The sequence below is a fragment of the Stegostoma tigrinum genome, chromosome 10 (genome assembly GCF_030684315.1).
Source record: "Stegostoma tigrinum isolate sSteTig4 chromosome 10, sSteTig4.hap1, whole genome shotgun sequence".
NCBI lineage: Eukaryota > Metazoa > Chordata > Chondrichthyes > Orectolobiformes > Stegostomatidae > Stegostoma > Stegostoma tigrinum.
Genome location: NC_081363.1, coordinates 39,457,506 through 39,477,179, shown reverse-complemented (window position 1 = coordinate 39,477,179; position 19,674 = coordinate 39,457,506). Strand labels below are relative to the sequence as shown.

Genomic DNA, 19,674 nt, shown 5'->3' with positions numbered 1-19,674 from the left:
TCTAAAAACTCAAACCAGTTGCCAACTCCCAAGTTTTCCCAAAACGCAACCCTTCCCCTGAGTGCTGCATTTCTGATTGATTAATTTCCTTCTGAACCCAATACAAGAACCTCACTTTCTCCTGAACTTTCTATCTTCTGCCTCTGGCCATTCTATCCAATGTATTATCTTGGGCCTTCAGCTTATCCATATTTCCTCATGCAGCCTTCAGCTTCTCTCATCTTCTGTCATCCACCGACTTTCCAGTTTATCACTGCCCAGTCAAAGAATTTCATTTGACTAGGGCCTGTTGACTGGTATCTTAGTGTCTGTCTTAGGGATTTATAAACTTAAATGATTAATAAAGTAAAACATCAGGTATCAGGAGATGTAAACAAAAATAAAGACTCTGAACTTCATAAGGAGTAGTGATGGCTGAGGGAACAAATCAGAAGCAAACAGCAAGATAAAGTGGATACTAATTAATGAATTGAAGATTAGGAAAGAACAGTTATAAGACTGTTTTCCCATATGAACAATGCTATTAGAATACAACTAGTACTCTATAATTTAATGTGATATTTATGCAGTACTGTAATCATCTGAAGATATATCAGGTAGTTACTTGGAACTTTTAACCGTATTACTTTACTGAGTGTAATAAATTTTTAAAGAGCATATTTCAGATACCAAGAAGCATATTTGTTTATACTAGAGTTTTCTAGTTGACTTTTGTATGCCTAATGATGTGTCTAATCCATTAGTAAGGAAATAAAATTCAACACAAAGTTTTCTAATTCATTTTATTTTGAAACCATATGCACAAAACATTGTGTGGTAATTACAGCTCAGCAGAGTATCAGAAATGTTGTTGAATTGTAGAAACAAGAAAGTGGCACATATATTTCTTGCTAAACAAACTACTAGAAACAAAGTCAGACTTTTTTTTCAAGTACAGCATCACAAATGTCCACATCTATTATAAAGGTTGGTACAGAATTAAAATTAGTCACATAATTGAGGACTGAGTTATGTGTTCTGTTGCTGTATGAGGTTCTATTGCTATAGCACAAAACTGGCATGTATAGCACTCTCACTTAAATGAGTGAGTGCTTTAGAAACAGCTAATGATTGAAACAGTGCCCCATTTTTGGATATTAATGCAATTTGGAATAATGCGCGGGGGAGACTATCCAATCATTCAGAATCCCTGCCCTTCTCCCAATATCACGCTACAATGGTGTATTTTAAAGTATGCAAATGGTTATCAACCACTGGGAAAAATAATGTCCACAGTTTAGTAGGACAGCAGGCATTTCACAGATGTTTTAGCCACCATGAGTTACAATTTACATGTTTGATATTTACACCTTCTTTTTCTTTGTGCATTTGTGAACTTAGAGGTTACTGCCAGCTAAAGCCCTGCCCAACAAAGGCAAGGTTTCTCAGTTGGTCAGCAAGAATGAAATAACTTTTGCACTTTACAGACAATCCGCTCTTTTAGCTGGACACATTCATTCATGCATCCACCATTTGGACCAAACATTGAGAAGCAGGTTGCAAGGAATGTCAGCCTGTGATTGTGACTGCTGACATTTTGCAAAAGGAAGCACACTACAGATGTCACAAGTTACGTTCATATTGTTACACAAGTGGAAAATGAATCCAACAATTATGAAAGGATCATGATTGGATTTTATTAGGAGGTATAATAAATTGAAAGCATTCAAATCAATGATGCTGATGTAAAGAATTAAAAAATTGAAAGCAGCAGCATGGCAATGTAAACTGAGAGTGCACCTATTTTACCACAAATCATTAAAAGGTCATTGCCAGCAAGATGTGAGGATGGAATCAGAAGCCTGGTACAAATATAACCATCATATAAATCGGCAGTGGACACAAACATTCTGATGTAATTCTGCATTGTGAAAGGTGCAGCAGAGTTCAGCACCTCTGCCCATCCTCTGGTCAGAGAGTGAAGATCCATCAGAAATTATGGAGTCAGTCAATGTACATACTTTTTATGGATTCCTGCACCATTTTGGCAAATTGGAACACATCCCAGTAGAGGAAGGAAGGGGGAGGAATTTCACTGTAGCACCTAGCTACAGCAGGGTAGAAACAGATAAAATTTAAAAGAAAGAAGGCTCAAAGGTCCAAAATTTAAATGTATTGCTCTTCCATTGGGAAACTGACATTTTAAAAGCAGCTGGACTTCATTTCTGTCAGGATTTAGTCCAGGAAGGCAATAGGAGAAGGATGGGTGCAAGATTCCCAAACCCTACTTCCCAAAGAATTTCTAATCCCAAACTGCAAGGCATCAAGGGCAGACAGAACAAATGTTCACCTGAAGCTGCTTTGCCCCCACCCCTCTCAAATTGAGTCATTTTCCTGTTCAGAAGACACAGGAATTTTGGAGCTCAAACATTTCAAGGAAATCTTCAACCCACACTTACACACTAACAGATAATACTGGTCTTCTTATTCCAAATTTCAGAATTGTACAGAATCAAAACATGACAAGTGGATGAGTCCATTGGAGGTGAATGTTATGTAACACAACATAATCTTCCTGTAGTACAGAACTCATTTCGTTGCCATTTGTGTGTATTGACTAATGAGCATTGAACAGTGAGAATTTCAAACCTTTCTAATTTAATTCTCAGTAAACGATATACATGCATGATAACTCAAATGAGTTGTGATTTGACTGCTACTGACAACAATTACATTCTTGCTTGTTATATTGCTGCTTTAAACATCAATGGTCTTGGTTAAATCAAATTCTATTAGCCTTGCCAACATAATCAAATCAAGTCTAAGTACCAGAAGGAGTTGTATTAGCAGGGGATAGCATTTTTCCTTCTTTCGAACCAAAAAACCCAATAAGTATTTTTTGATGAACCAGAGAATTGCTTTGGAATTTCCATGTTCTTTGCATTTTAGGTGGAAATTCTGACATGGAAATGTGATGCTGCTTTTCTGAATACAGGAGATTGAGTTCCAAATGAAAACATTATCTGTGAGCGTTCCATGAGTACACAAGCAGGGTGGTAGCTTCCTCACTGGTATTATGCTTTGAAGTTTTAAACCAATATGATGCAATTGGTAATATAGCACCATAGTAGTGCTCCCTTGACATTGTCATTGCTATCAGTTCAATTCAGTGTTGCTCACATTAGGCACCTTTAGCACTGTTTAATGATTACACCATTTCCAAGAGACTACATCCTCACAGTACTGAATTTTCTCAGAATTTTTTCAAAGTATTCTCCTACATCTGATACCATCTCATTTATCTCAGATGTATCGTGGTGATAACATCTTTTATAACTGAATATTATCTAAAAGTAGAAGGATGAAAATCTGTCCACCTTTTCATCTGTGTTCTACAAATAAACAATAAACTTACAATTTTAATTGCAATAATGCTGAAGAAAACTGAATGATTTGATTTCAAAATGAACTGTACCATAAACATGAAAGACACTTTCCATATGAAACATCACAAGTAATATGTGATGGGCTTCCGTTACTGTTTAGACATAGTGCTCTTCAATATGCCCTTGTATCACTTTTCCTCTGCTATCTCCATTCATTTCAATGCTATTCAAGTCTCCTGTTGCCTGGGAACAGGTTGTACTGTGTCAACTTGCAAATGGAAAAAGGTTTAGAATAACAAGAACTCAAACTTTGTTTTTTTTTCTCAAATTGCTAATTAATTTCTGACCACATTATCTTAGGCTCATAAATCACAGTGTTTAACCATTGTAACTTTCCAGAACCTGGCCACCAGATCACCCCTGGCATTCCAAAACTCAAAATCCATCCATGGTGTTTACACCTAAATGAACAATACTAGTTTGTTTTCTTATGACAGAATATGTTTGGTCTGCCTTTTCTTATACATATTTCACATTTACACTAATGATGAGTGAAACACTAATGAATACTTGCAAATAATGAATATTTTACTCCAATCTAATATCTGGATCAAGTTTGGTGATTGACATAGAAGAACAACAGGAAGAGTAAAAATAGCTACTATATATGTAGCTATATAGGCAAATAAAGATGTTGCTGATCAAATATGAACATAATGCTCAAATGTACACTTAATGTTAGGGGTTTTCATACATAGACAATAGATAAACAATAAATACTATCTCTATGTAACATCAACCACCATATATAAATAAAGTCAGAAATTCAAGTAACTGCAAAACATTCAGATGAAGCCGTTTGACAAACAAGTCTTTTGACTCAAAATCCCTTTCGAGGTTCTCTACCAGGTTCCAGTCTGTGACCAAACATTCACAGTGGGGTTCCAGTCGGGTCATGTCAGCCTTTAGCTGTTGTCATTTGAATTTTCTGATGTTCTTTGATCAGAATAGTCTATTTCAATTTCAGGTACTTGATTGGGTTGTGATAATATATCTAGAATGAAGAGAATTAACATTATTCACTTTATAACTCATCAATCAGACACTTATAATAATCAGGCAGACAATTATTGAATGAATGATCCACAGTTTTCAAATTTTTTTCTTATGATTGGAATAAAGCTAAGTAATTTGCTGCATGATACATCATTTAGTGAAAAATACATTGTTTCTTTCATACACAGAAACAAAACTTACATGTTTTAAATTATATTACGGAAAATTTGCATTCTAACATTTTAACAGAAATATTACAAACATGGGATTAAAGTCTATCTTGTTTGGGTCACTAGGGCTGATTGAACTGGTTTAATTTATTAAGTGGTACTGTCTTTTTTTCACTACTCCATCTGTTTCCCTCATAATCAGTACTAATATGAGGAAGATTTATCCCATAAACATGTCACAAAAAGAACAGTTTATAAACATATGTTTATTCCACCAAAACAACAAATCCCTATTCCCACGAAGATATATTTATTAGCTTATGTATGTATAAACATGACATCTACTTTTATTCTCATAAATTGTTTTTGTTTATTTTCTGTTGTGTTACTATTGAACTCAATACAGGAAGCAACCTGTCCTCAGACTCCAGCAAAGCATTTTTTGAGTTAGGTATGAAGAGGTAGGAAGATGTCAGCAATTAGTACACTCCAAATTAGCCATAACATAGAGAAATTCCTCAACTGTACTGATCTTTCTCTGAGATGAGAAACTCATTGGGCCACAATTCCATCATGGTGTCAAAGGCGGTAATAGTCACAGATGATTGCACAATGTTCAGCACCAATTGACACTCCTCAGATATAGAACAGATTCATGTCCACCTGTAGTAAGACCTGGACAACATTCATAAACTGGTGGATTGATGATTCCGCCTCCCTAACCTGTCCTTCCTCTCACCTATCCCCTCCTCCCACCTCAAGCTCCACCCCCATCTCCTACCTACTAACCTCATCCCGCCCCCTCGACGTGTCTGTCCTCCCTGGGTTGACCCATCTCCTCCCTAACTCCCTAACTCCCCACCTACACCCACCTTTACTGGCTCCATCTCTGCCTCTTTGACCTGTCTGTCTCCGCTCCACCTATCTTCTCCTCTATCCATGTTCGATCTGCCTCCTCCTCTCTCCCTATTTATTTCAAAACCGTCTCCCCATCCCCCATTTCTGAAGAATGGTCTAGGCCCAAAACATCAGCTTTCCTGCTCCTCTGATGCTGCTTGACCTGCTGTGTTCATCCAGCTTCACACTGTGTTATCTAAGAATCTGAGTATCACCCATTGCTGCACTACAATTGCTGAATACTCCAACATCAACATTCTGCAGATGTTACTAATAACCAAACAAATGGTTTAATGAAGAATGTAGGAGGGCATGTGAGGAACAGCACAAGGCTTATCTAAACATGAAGCAAAAGCAGAAATTGCTAGAGAAACTCAGCAGGTTTGGCAACATCTGTGGAGGGAAAGCAGAGTTAACATTTTTAATCTGGTAACACATCGTCAGATGAAGGATCACGAGACTCTAAGCGTTAACACTGTTTTCTTCCCAAGAATACTGCCAGACCCGCTGAGTTTCTCCAGCAATTTTGGGTTTTGTTGCAGATCTCCAGTACCCATAGTTCATTGTTTTATGATACCTAAGCGTGATTTGGTGAAGTTACAAAGCAGGACTACTTGCATGCCAAGATAACAAAGTGTGGAGCTGGATGATCACAGCAGGCCAAGCAGTATCTTAGGACCACAATAGCTGACATTTCAGGCCTAGACTATTTGCATGCAATACAGCTGAAGCAAGCTAAAGCACTGAAAAGCTGATGCAGAAGCTGTTCAGTAATGCATCATCTTGAATTGGAATTATGGTGTCATTCTTTTAATGCCACCAGATCAAAGTTCTGAACTGTCTCCATAATATTCGCTCCTACACCAGATGGAATGTTTGGCAGTTCAAGAAGGCAGCTCATCAATGTCTTCTCAAGGACAACTAGGGTGGGAAATAAATGCTGGCCCACCCAGTGATATTCCCATCTTCTGAAGGCATAATACATGTAAATAAGTACTGTGGCTACAAGATGAAGTCACTGGCTGGGAATTCTATAGTAAGTTACCCATCTTTTCATTGTTCAAAGCCTGTCCACCATCTACAAGTTACGAAGCAGAAGTAGGATGGAATGCACTCCACTTGCCTGGATAAGTCAAGCTGCAATAATATTTATGAAGCATTCACTCTACTGCAGTAGCAGTAAGTACTACCTACAATGCGTACAGCAAGCCTCCTTCAACAGTATAATGCAGAACTGAGACTCCATCACTGAGAAGAATAGGGTAATAGATGCATGAGAGACCTAACAGCTGCAAGTGCGCATTGACGCCACGCACCACCCTGACAAGGAACTGCATCACTATTCCTAGTGTGGTTTGTGGTTTTCTGTACATTCATAAAATACTGCTCTGACTCCAATATAAGGAGAGTGTCATTAAAGTCAAGGCAGAACTCTTCATACCAGAACATTACATGTCATGATGTCAGGTAACAATCTGAAACTTGCAAGCCTGTCTGGTCTGGAATCAAAGCCACAATGCAACAATTCATTCACTGATGCTGACTCTGAAAATACTGAAATAACAGCACTTTGGGTGAATCTAGGTCACATAGCTAGATGTTTTAATAATGATAAGAGTCAATTTACTGAATTCAACTCCTTCAATATTGAAACTCAACAATTACTAGAGTGGAGTTATATCACTTCAAGTAATTGACCGTAAGGCTATAGGACTTAGGAACAGAAGTAGGCCATTCGGTCCATTGGGTCTGCTCTGCTAATCAATCTGATAGTTTTAAATTTTTTTTAAACTTTTCCCTTCTATTCTTTTTCACTCACTTTTTCTAGCTGATTTTACCTTGCATTCACCCATTCTAATTTGCATGTCCTTCCCAGTCCTTGTGCTGCTAATTTCACAATCCTTAAATCAAGTTAGTTGAGGAGATAGACAGTTGTTTGGCCTTTATTCAGGTCCCAGAGGCTTGTTTCCCTCAGTTGTTATCAGCTTGCTATTTAAACTTGCAGCATAATAAAAACTAAAAATTAGACATACAAAGGCAAGGCTAACTAAAGGCAAATGTAGTTACATTCACTCCAACTGTAAATTGGACCACATTATGTGGTAAAAATATGTAATGTAACACATGCTTTTTATACCAGTAGTCTACCTCAATGTTATTCTCAGTGAAAATATTATCAATAGTTATAATATACAATGCGCTGCAACATTATTAAGAAGTGTAAAATACAGCAATGATAATTGGCTTGAGTTTCTAGCTGTAGGAAGAGAAAAAGAATCAGCTGGTTTACTAATCCTCATCAAATCCAATAATAGTTTTGAAAAGTGCATGTGTATGCATGTCAGGTGAAAATAGTCTGTCAACATTCATTCTCTATCTAACACCAAATACAGAATGAAGAAAAATGCCTTAGAGAATGTGTCAATAGTTCTGTTCCTTTGTATAGTTCAAGAGAAAATTGGGAGATGATAGGAGAAAACTCGCGTGTGGAATCTGAAGTAGATGAAGTGAAATTGCATTTGATTATCAATCTTTATGATGATCTGGAATGCAGTAGATTGCTCTCAAATAAGCTTTGTTGGTAACTTTCTTGTTCTGATCAAAATTGTGGTTGCTATTTAATGGATGCACTGGGATGCTGGCTAGTGTGTGAGAGAGCATCATCGCCTCTTTCAGTGAAGGTCTACCAAAGTAAGTGTCACTCAGGCAGCTATTAGCCAATTTGAGGCTGACATCTCTATTGAACAGTACGCCACCAGGGACGCATTGTCATATTCCAGATTCTGATATGAGTGTTAACAGGGAAACCGCAGAGGAGCTGGGAGCAGAAGGGGAGTCAGCGACAGGGCAAGAGATGGCTCTTGGTGTGCTCCTTTTTCTGATCCCTTGGTTAAGAACTGGGTGTCTTTACCCCTCTCCCACCTCAGCTCCCTGAAAGATTGCAAGCAATTCCTCACTGGTTTGCTCGACATGCTCTCTACACAGTGAGCTCACCTGCCCACCCCTACAGCTGGCTGAGACCCATGGGCATTAAACCTCAAGTGGTGATGGGGTGTAAAGGCTGTCCATAATTTATCCTAGCTCACATTTAATCAGGGCAGTGGTAGGAAGGCTGTGGGATTCCCACTCATTACCCTGTCACTGATTAAGTATCACCCCAACACCAAATGCACCACAGGGGCAGACATTAAATTCTGGCTTATATGTCAGTTAATTACAAATAAGCACATAAGATTTCAACATATTATGTTTCATTGATTTTTGTTCTGCAGGTTTATGGCCCAAACATAGAATTTAAATATACCATTCAAAAAGAATGATCAGCCATTCCTCACTTTTCTGCTATGTAGTATTCAATACATTACATAGTCAACAAACTGCTGCATTTCATCCAGAAAATGTGGCATAAATCAGAAGTTCTAAAATAGCAAAAAGAAAATTTTCTTTAAAGGCTTACTGTTTTTGTGCAAATTTCGAGTTGGAATGAATGGTTAGATTGTGGTGCAAAGTGGTTAGCACTGCAGCCTCACAGTGGCAGGGACCTGAGTTCAATTCCAGTGTCAGGCAACTGTCTGTGCAGGGTTTGCATATTCTCCCTGTGTCTGCATGGGTTTCCTCCGGGTGCTCCAGTTCTTCCCACAGTCCAAAGATGAGCAGGCTAGGTGGATTGGCCATGCTAAATTGCTTGTAGTGTTCAGGCGTGTGTGGGTTATAGGGGGATTGGTCTGGGTGGACTGCTCCAAGGGTTGGTGTGGACTTGTTGGGCCAAAGGGTCTGTTTCCACACTCTAGGGAATCTAGACTTATAATTTCAGGAGACTATCAACGTCAGATATTATTTTAAATTGCTGAACACATTTTGTATTTATTTAAGATTCTGCTGTAATAAAGCATTACCTGCAAGTGTAACACAATAATGAGGTATGAATACAAACATATAAACGTACGGTTTAGGAGCAGGGGTAGGCCATTCTTGCCTGCTCTGACATTTAATAAAATCGTTGCTGATCTCTCTGTGTTCCAAATTCTACATCTACATCTATCCCCAATAACATTTGATACTTTTCTCTAACATAAACCCATCTACTTCTGCCTTAAAAATATTTATTGTCCCAGTCTCCACCAACTTCTGAGGCAGAGTTCCACTAGCTGCACAAACCCCTGAGAAAAATAATGACCCACATACCTGCCCAAAAAGTCAACCTCTAAACATGAAAGAGTGCCCCCTAGTTCTGGGCTCACTCATAAGTATAAACACCCTTTCTGTGTTCACCTCATCATCTTATAAACTTCAATTAAATCAGCCCCCACTCTTCTAGAGTCTAGTGAAAACAAGCCTGAAATGTCTCATATTTCATCATAAGACAACCTGCACAATCTAATAAACATCCTCTGAACCACCTTTAGCAAACCAAAAGTGTGCACAGTATCTAAAACGTGGTCTTATCAATACTCTGTTTAACTGAAGCATGACAATCTTACTGATATACTCTTTGCTCTCATATTAACAGGTAACATTCCATTAGCATTCTTAATCACTTGCAGTGTTTACATATTAACTTTTTGTTACTCCTGCACTAGACCACCTAGATTTCTCTGCATTTGTGAATTCTACAATTATTCACAGTTTAAATAATACTGCTTTTATTCTTCCTGACAAAGTGAACAACTTCGCATTTTCATAAATTACACTCCATCTGCCTGTATTTTGTTTACTCATTTAACTTATCTATATCAGTCTGCATCCTTGAAATGTCCTTTTCACAACATAAATTCCTGCCTGTTCTTGTGTCAACTGCAAATTTTGCCACTCTGCCTTCAGTCATTTCATCCAAGTCATTGATCAAAATTGGAAAAAAGTTGAGGGCCCAGCTCAAATGCCTCTGGGACCCCACATGACATATCCTGCCAATCTGAATAGGATCCATTTATGCACATTCACTTGTTCTGCTAGCATACCTTTTAAACATGTTATTATTGTACCCCTATACCATGAGAGCTTTTGTGTGGAACCTTGTCAAATGCTATCTGGAAGTCCAAATACAGCATGTCTACAAGCTCCCCTTCATCCACAGCATATCTTACTTCTTCAAAGAATTCAAACTAATTGGTTAAACAATTCCCTTTCACAACACCATGCTGACCCTTCCAGACTACTGCAAGTTTCTCCAATTGCTCAGTTATAGCCTTCTTAATAATTGATCTAACACCCACCCATGTCAGATGCCAAACCAACAGGACCATAGACTATTGTTTTCAGCCTTCTTGAATAGAGGATTATATTTGATACCTTTTCAGTCCAATGGAAACTTTCCAGAAACTAAAGAATTTTAGAAAATTAACACCAAAGTTTCTATAACCTCATTAGCCAGCTCTTTTAAGATCCTATGATAACGTTCATCATGACCTAGAGATTTATCAATCCACAGCTGCATCAGTCTGTTCACTACCTCATCACTAGTGATTATAATTTCACCAAGTTCCTCTGTTCCTTCAACCTTCTGATGTACAGGTGCTGATAGGATGATTTTTGTAACCCTATGAATCCCCATTCTCACCGTCTAGAGGAACAAGACTTACTTCATTTGATGTTTTCCTATTTAGATACCTGTAGAAATTCTGCTATGTATTTTTATACTTCTAGCTAGCTTTCATGCTGTCATTAGTGCTGATTAGCATTTTAGTCATTATCTGCTATAATTTATATTCTGACTAATCATCTTACCTGTAACTTGGCTTTGTGTAATTACATTTTTTTTAGGTATGAAGCTCTCTTTATTTCTTCAGTTAACCATGGATGGTGGTTCCTCCACTTGAAATTTTTCTTTATAGTAGGAATGCATTTATTTTGAATACGTTTAAATATCCCTTTAAATGTCTGCCCCTGCTTCTTTACTAATGTATCTCCTAGCTTAATATTCCAGCTCACTTTAGTTAGCTCAGCTTTCTTGCTCCCTTAGTTGCTCTTATTGAAGTTTAAGATACTAGTCTTAAGACCATGTTTCTCCTTTTCAAACTGGACATAACATTCGATCATACTATGATCCCTGCTACTGAGAGCTGCCTTTACTCTGAGACCATTAATTAAGCATGTCACATTACACAATAGCAAGTCTACATAGCCTGCTGTCTGGTCAGTTCCAAAATGTGCTGTTCTATGAATCCATCCCAGCAAATTCTTCGAATTTTTCAATAAGGCTACTATTACCAAATGGATTTTCATTTTAGATTGTAATCCCTTTATTACAGCATTCGATATTTCTTCTTCAGCATCATGATTAATGTTTAACTTTGCCTGTAGATCATTCATAGAAATGACTTCATTCCCTCATTATTCTTCATTTTCATCCAAGCTGATTCTAAATTCTCATCTCCTGAACAAAGGTTATCTCAAACCAGTGCGCACCAATACCATATCTGATTTTGAGAGCTTACCCTCTGCCTTTACCTAGCTTTCTATTCTGCATGAATGCCATGTATCCCTCAATATTCAAAGCCAATCCTTCTCATCCTGCAGTCATGTCCTTGAAAAGGTTAAAAGGACATGTTTATTCAATTCATTGTGTGCTATCAATCTATTTACTTTGTTATGACCGCCATGGGAATTCAAATATAGAGCCTTTCAGTTTTTATGCTATCTTTGTTGCTTCTAATCTAGACTGCTGGTATATTTTTACATTTTTTCTCTCTGCCCCTTCCTGCCATTCTCTGATTTTCATTTGCCACATTAGTGTTTTGCTACCTCAACTTTAAAACCTTATGTTTTTGCTTGCCCAAACCTTATTCTTCACACTGCCAACTTCTCAGACATTGTTTAATTTTAAAGCCCTCACTACCCTGATCATGACAACTGAAATGGTTAAGTGCATCTTTATATTTTAGATATATAAGATACCTTTACTTGAAGCAGCGACTGACAAAAATTTCAATTTGAAAAGGAAGTTATGCCTTGAGATCTAGTTTCAGAACAAAGTTTACACAGAGGCATAGAAGAATGGCTGGTGACATCAAGTCTTCTTCATTCAGGTAAACAAAACAATTCTTCTGAGTGGCATTTTTCAGTATTAATTACTCTTAAAAATAAGCAACAGTCAGCAACTAAGAAATGCCCATTTTACCTTCTTCCTCATCCTCTGGTATTTTTGGTTTGGATGTTAATTCACTTTGGTGATGCTCCACATCCTCTAACACATTCATTTCGTCAGGAGGCCATCGGAGCTCTCCACTCTCCACCTCGCCAGTCTCAGTTGGTTCAACCACAATTGATGGCAGCCTTTTTGTCACCTTAGGAAATCGTTCAGATTTTTCATGGGGATCAGGAAATATCTGTTGTAAACATAAACTATTCTTTACCATTAATACCTTTCTCTGTACTGTTCGATTTTTCCTCAAAACAAAGTCATCAGTACATTCAAACTGATTGTTTTTTTAAATAGGGAGACATAATTTGTGACTGAGCTGCTGTTTTGTCCACATACAGGGTCTTGTCAGGTCATCCCCCTTCTTACAGTTGAAACAATGAATGGTTGACCTGCTCTAACCTTTGACCACTGAGAGATATGCAGTACATCATTCCAATTTCCCTTCACTCAGAAGAAAAGGAATTGAAGAGAATGGAGAAAGCTCCCTTGACTGTTATACAAGCTCTATATTGCTATTTTAATCTATTTGCACAACAGCTGCAGACTTTTTTTTCTATTTCAATTCTGTCCTAAGTGAAAGGAAAAATAGCTAGATTACTCGTGATTAATTAAAAAACCTAAACCTAAACTATGTTTGTATATGGAAGATAGATGACCTGGACACAACCATGTGTCTTAAAATGTTTTGGCATGGAATGGAAAAGAGCATTCAGCAATTTTGGGCTAATTTGTGTTTCCTAACCTGACCAGTGCGCTATGCTTGTAAGCTGTTTAGCATTATTAGTTAAACTCCAACAGTAGCCATGCAATCTTGGGGTTGGTAAGCCTGGTGTCTTTTCAACCTATGCCCAAACTCACTAGACATAAATAAGTTATACGAATATTAAGGGGCCCAAATGTGAATCTACATTGAACATAAGATAAAGTACACTTCTCAATGACTTAGATTAAAGACAAATGCCTGACATTCCCTAAATTGTACTCTCCTTTCTGTATCCAGCCTGTTCTCTGCAATCTTATCAAAAACTGTTCCCGCACACTGAGGGCTGCTTGATCTTGACAGCCCATTTGCCAAATAATTGATATTTTCAACTGTTCCCTTAAGTTCATGGTTAATGTCCTTGTTCCAAAGAAAGCATTCATTATCATTTGGTAAATCCAGTTTATCTCACACAATCATCATTGTCAGATCTTTCTTGATTACACGACTTTACCAAATGAACCACTAGTCAATGATCATTCTAGTAAGGAAAAACTATCTAAATTTCCCTTTCTCTAATACCTGTCACTGTCTTAAATTCATCCCTGCTCCAACAAACATATGACTTTAATGGATTTCCACATTTCTGGAAGAGACCATCCTCTTCTTCCCCTAGCCCCCTGCTTACGAAACTTAATCTCCCCTATCTCATCACCAGCCTAGTTTTAATTCCTTGTGTCTGTCTAATTTCTATACAATTCCTCTCTGGTGTCTTCTCCAATTTCATTTCATCCAACTCCTGTTGCTACACTCCCTTTTACACTCAAATCCTGCTCACAGAAATTATTCTTCATTGCCCACACTTTAACTGATAATGTAAATGGTTTCCTTTTTGGGCACTGTTCGGCTATTTTTAAAAAATGTCACCACCTCTGTATAACAAAAAAACTTCATCCCTTTGCTTGTCACGAAATAAACTTTCAACCTTCCCTTGTGCTCTGGGATCCTAGATTCTGTTGTCAGCTCCTGGACTGCAGCAAATCTTTCTGATGCCCCCCGTTTGAACCACCCCAACAGGGTTTTCAGTCGTCCCTACCGCTCCAACATAGGCCTGCCAGCCCGATAGGCATTAATCGCATTCTCTGTGACTGTAACTAGTGCATCATCTCTCCTTGACCCCTCTGCTGTCTTTGAAACAATCGAACGCGTGGCTCTCCTCTTAACGCCTTCAGCTTTCTGATTCATTTAATGACTGAAGCCATTCTATCTTGCCTCGTCGGTGAAGTTGCGGAGCTGAGCTTATTCTGGGCAGCACAGAAAACGGCCATCGTTAATAAAGTCTGTCAGCATTCCCCTTTAGCGTAAGGAAGATGTGAAAAATTCAGTTCCCGTTTACAGATGCGAAAGTTGGCATTCTGTGTTCCATACACCTACAATAGGGTGATAAAATGTACGCTGCTAAAATAAGTCTTCACACTATTTGGTGACAGGAGCAAAAATAAACTCAACAAGGCACACAAGCGATTAGCCGCATGTGCTAGCAACGAGCCGTCACTTCGCTCGCTGCTATGCAAGCCGCTGGGTACAAATGTGAGAGTGGAAATCGGGAGAAGAAATGTAGAGTTAAAACGATGTTATATTTACTGATTACCCTGTCCTCAGGCTGTTTCCCCCCTCTTAGACACACACTGATTACCTGAAAGGAGAGTCTTCCCTGTTCTGGTGTCTGGGTTAAAGTAAAATCCTCCATTACAGGCTCACAGCTGCTCATCACTTCCGTCATTCTGAAAGATAGAGAGAGCACGGAACGAGTTAGCCTTATGCAGCCCCCGGCCGTGTGTCCGCCTTCATTCCACTGGCAATGGCCTGTTGGTTCATTTCACCCGCTTCTTAATGTGGCTGCAATGGGGAGCTTTCAGATAACGAAGGAAGTTAAGCAATAAACAACAGGAGGGGGAAAAACAAACAAACAAACATCGCCCTCGAAAAAAAGTGCTCCATCAATTGATGGTGGAAAGCTGGGCAGAGAAACGCGGTCCTTCAGTCAGGAAGCCAGCTTTCCATTCGAGAGGCTGTTCTTGCTCAGGGTCAGCACAAGGGGCAGCTCCTTGTGGTCAGACCCGCACACACCTTCACCCGCTTCAGGGTCTCACCACAATGAGCTGCCCACCCCCACCCCGGGGGGGTAAACCCGCTCCCATACATTCCAACAAAAGGTCAAACCTCAGCGGGACACACATTTGCCCGAAATAAAACGCTTCCCCCCCCCATTCCCAACCCCCACACACACACAAACTACACACTCCCTGATCGCTCGTGTCGATACTCAGTTTGAACTGATGCCGGGCAGTGGTTTGTCGCCATTCTGACGGCCTGCGGGCTGCCGTCGATTCCGATCAATCAGCGGTTTGTTTTGAACCCGACGTGATGAGAAGACAGCAAAATGTTTACCTTTAAAAGGCCCTCCCGGCGCCCGGTAATCCTCCAGCTCCACAAACCATTGCTGGTGGAGACAGAGCTAACACGATGGGGACAGGCTGTGTTCATGTATATTTTTAAAAAAAGCCCCACCGGCACCAATTCTTACCTTCAGAGGATAAATACACCTGGGGGAGCTGCACGCAATTTGCGCCTGCTCTGGGTTCGGAGGTATGTTGGCGTGCTTGCTTGTTGGAGCTGGACAGTCTCCGCTTTTTTGATGGGTGACAGCTTTATAGTAGCTGCGGGCAGACTGCCGCTGACAGGACCCGGCGAGAGTGAGGCGCCCCAGCAATAACATGCAACCTCAGAGTGAGAGAGAGAGAGAGAGGCTTTCTCAACACATCGACATCACCAGTGTGCAAGCATGGGGAGTCAGTGCCGGTCAGTCAGTAAAACAGCTCCCACCCAGCAATGTACTGTCTACACCATGTATGGTGCGGAGAGGGAGACAAAAGAAAAAAAAAGAGCTCGTCTACTCTCTAAAATCTCAAGCAAATAATGGACACCTTACAAACAGGCACGCATATTCTTGGTCGTATTTTAATTTAGCAACGGATTGTTTAGATTAAAAGGATTTTGCATTATTCTTATTCAAATTCGGCTGCACCTTGCTTTAATGTAAAATTTTAAAAAATTGCCTATCCAGGAGATGGGCTGCAGCGGCAGTTTTAAGTTTTCGATGACGTTAATATATAATCACCTACTTTCTGACAACAGCCCTGCCTGATATTTAACCACAACAACCTGTTTTACTGGCTAGAAAGGGGGTTCTGAATAGGCTATGGCCATATCTTGTTTTCCTGTGTGCTGCTTGCAGCCGGTTTGATGTTTTTTTTTATATAAATGATCAGTCCATAAAACCACAAAGACATCTCTCGTCAGAAACCAGGCAGAAATCTCCCACCCCCACCTCTCTGAAGAGGTTAAAATCTCAATCGAGTGCGGTGCTTGTGACTTCTCATTGCAGATCTCTCCAGTTTTGCCCTTTTTAAACTTTAAAATATTCATAACTTTAAGAATTAAACAGGCGCAGCAAGAAAATCTATTTGACAGTAACATTCATCATGTCATCATTTAACTAACACCAGCACGCCAGCGCGAATTCCCATAGAAATACGAACTGATCAGATTCCTAGGAGATTAAATTAAAACAAATGAAAGTCACGATATATAAATTGTGTTGCAGGCCGAACTGATTGCATGGTGGATTTAAAAAAAACAGAGTAACTCATTTATACATTCCCAGATTTCATCAGAAGAATGATAACGTAAAATTGAATCTTTGTGTACGAACAGTCAAGGGAAACACATCAGATCATTTCCATTGTTGTACAGTGCCACCCAGATCATCTTCATGAAGCCCTTGGTAACCATATACAATTCTAGACATCTCCGGGAACAGGTGGGACTTGACCCCGGGCCCCTGGCGCAGTCCTGTTCTGGATAGTTACCTTTCCGAAGGACCGACAATAGAGTTTCAAAGAAGACAGATGTTTGATTTTTCAAGAACTGAAATTAACACCAGAGCGAAGACTGGCCGCCGTTTTAAAACGATGGGATTCGAAGATTGCTCATGCCCCATTTTTATTTTGTTTTTAACGGCGACATTGTTTCAAGGACAAGCAGGTGTGTTTTCCGCTGGGAATATTGCTTCAACATGTGTTGGCGGTGTTGTTAAAGCCGGAAACCTGGCCAATCCAGTGCTCAGTCATACTCACCACAATCTCCTCGGATAATGAAGCAGTCTGAGACTGCATGCACCAAGATCCGGACTTCACGTTTAGGCTTGAGATGTTAGCAGGCAAGTGACAATGGCGGCAAGGCACGGACCACTCAACAACAGTACGTCTGACTACTTCACACTGAAGTACAACGCCTTTCACCGTTATGACCAATGGTTACCTTTTACCGGAACTGAACCAGTCATATAAATACTCAAACCACAAGAGGAGATCATAGCCTGACACTTCTGTGTTGAGTAATACATTTCCTGTCCCTCCAATGCCTTCCCAACGTAAAGCACCAGCAAGGAGTGTGATGGAATGCTACTCAGGTCAGGGTGCGTGCAGCTCCATAAACATCCAAAACTCAAGCAGACTACTTGATTGACAGCTCATTCACCACATTCAAAAGTTTCTCTCCCCTCCATAGAACCATTGAGGTTGCAGTGTGGGCAAAAGTCATTGCTGCAACTCACTAAGGTTTCTTTGAATAGCTCCTTTCCAAACCTGCCAGCTTATAGTGATAAGGGCAGCATGCTCCTGGGACATCATTACCTCCAAGTCACCTTCAGGCCACAAACCATCCTAACTTAGAAATACATCACCATCATTTATTTGTCTATTTCCCTAATCGTCCCATGGGTGCACAACTTCACAACTTGGACCACAGCAATTCAAGAGGAAGCTCACTTCTCAAAGGGTATTAGAGTTGGATAGAAAATGTTGGCCATGCCTATGGTCCCCATTCATTGTGAACAATTTATGCAATCCAAAAGCAATAATGAAAGTATCAATTCCATATCTAAGAGACACTAAGCTGGAGAAAATGAAAGGACAAAAGTATTCTAAATTATATATACACACCAGTATTAAGATAGGAAACTTGTGCTATTGCTGGTTGAAATGAATGGAAAACATGCTAACATTTGAATGTCTTGTATAGAAGATATATGGGCTTTGTGGCTCATAGAAGATCACAAAAACTTTAGAAAATATAAATTCTGGAAAAAAGGCAAAGATGCCACAGTCCCAGAGGAATATAGCACTGCTGTCTCATTAGAGAGAGATGACTGGTGGTGAATTCAACCTGCAGACATGGCAAGTATTGCTCAGTATGATCCACATAGAACCTGAAGAATATCATATTCGTTCTGCACAAAATATTTATTCCACCTGCAAGACCACTTGCAAAAATAGCCAGTCATAGTTGGGTTGATTGTCATTTTCACTACACAGCAATAGTGGTGGGTGGCCCACCTGGCCAATGATATTGCAGAAACCTAAACAATTTGCACCTTTGTCCTCTTTGACACTCAATGAGGGAGGAGCTAGCACTAATAACATTTCTCGTTGACTGTTTACTGAATGAGAGAATAGAAAATTAAGAGTGCCAGCATATTAACATGAACATGCAGAAGCAACTTGAAGGGGTAAGAAGTGAAATGGAGTAGTGGTTTGTGCAGTAGGCATATTTCTGCAGCATCCACAGTGGCAAGCAATTGAAGTAATGGAAAAGCCCAATACTCAAAATGCAAAGGATTGCATTTGTTTGTGTTCCCAGATTTCTGTGACTGTCGCACAGGAACCTTCAAGATATTGCAACTTCCCAATCTCTGTTACGTAAGGAATGGAGACGGGTAGAGGCAATAATAGTGGCCATGTAGGTGCAGTCAAAAGAGAGCTGTGGTCCTGACAAGATAACAAAATGTGAGGCTGGATGAACACAGCAGGCCAAGCAGCATCTCAGGAGCACAAAAGCTGACGTTTCAGGCCTAGACCCTTCATCAGAGAGGGGGATGGGGTGAGGGTTCTGGAATAAATAGGGAGAGAGGGGGAGGCAGACTGAAGATGGAAAGAAAAGAAGATAGGTGGAGAGGAGAGTATAGGTGGGGAGGTAGGGAGGGGATAGGTCAGTCGAGGGAAGACGGACAGGTCAAGGAGGTGGGATGAGGTTAGTAGGTAGGACTGTAGGTGGTCCTGACAAGCTGGTTTGACATATTTGTGTCCAATGGAGATCTGATCAAAAATTGGACTTTCTGCAGCATGTCAGCTGAATTTCATTTCCCAATTTTCCAACCTTCTTAATCTAAAAATAGTGTAGTGGTATGGTGTAAAAATTAAGTGTAACAATAATGATGAGCAT

At 39.7% G+C, this 19,674-nt stretch overlaps 1 protein-coding gene across 8 annotated transcripts; it reads right to left on the bottom strand.

The window, feature by feature from the left end:
- Positions 1-767: 767 nt before the first annotated feature.
- si:dkeyp-72h1.1 (uncharacterized protein LOC799956 homolog) lies at positions 768-17,806 on the bottom strand. Of its 8 annotated transcripts, none has more exons than XM_059649112.1 (4): positions 17,529-17,806; positions 15,026-15,113; positions 12,606-12,771; positions 768-4,419 (listed from the first exon to the last, which is right to left on the bottom strand). In XM_059649112.1, the coding sequence occupies exons 2-4, from the start codon at positions 15,110-15,112 to the stop codon at positions 4,331-4,333; spliced, it is 342 nt and encodes a 113-aa protein (XP_059505095.1). In that variant the 5' UTR covers position 15,113; positions 17,529-17,806; the 3' UTR covers positions 768-4,330. The 8 variants fall into 8 exon arrangements, with proteins under 8 accessions (XP_059505095.1, XP_048394082.1, XP_059505094.1 ...); XM_048538125.2 differs by having other exon boundaries at positions 12,606-12,813; positions 17,529-17,803; XM_059649111.1 differs by lacking the exon at positions 17,529-17,806 and adding an exon at positions 15,917-16,244.
- Positions 17,807-19,674: the final 1,868 nt, after the last annotated feature.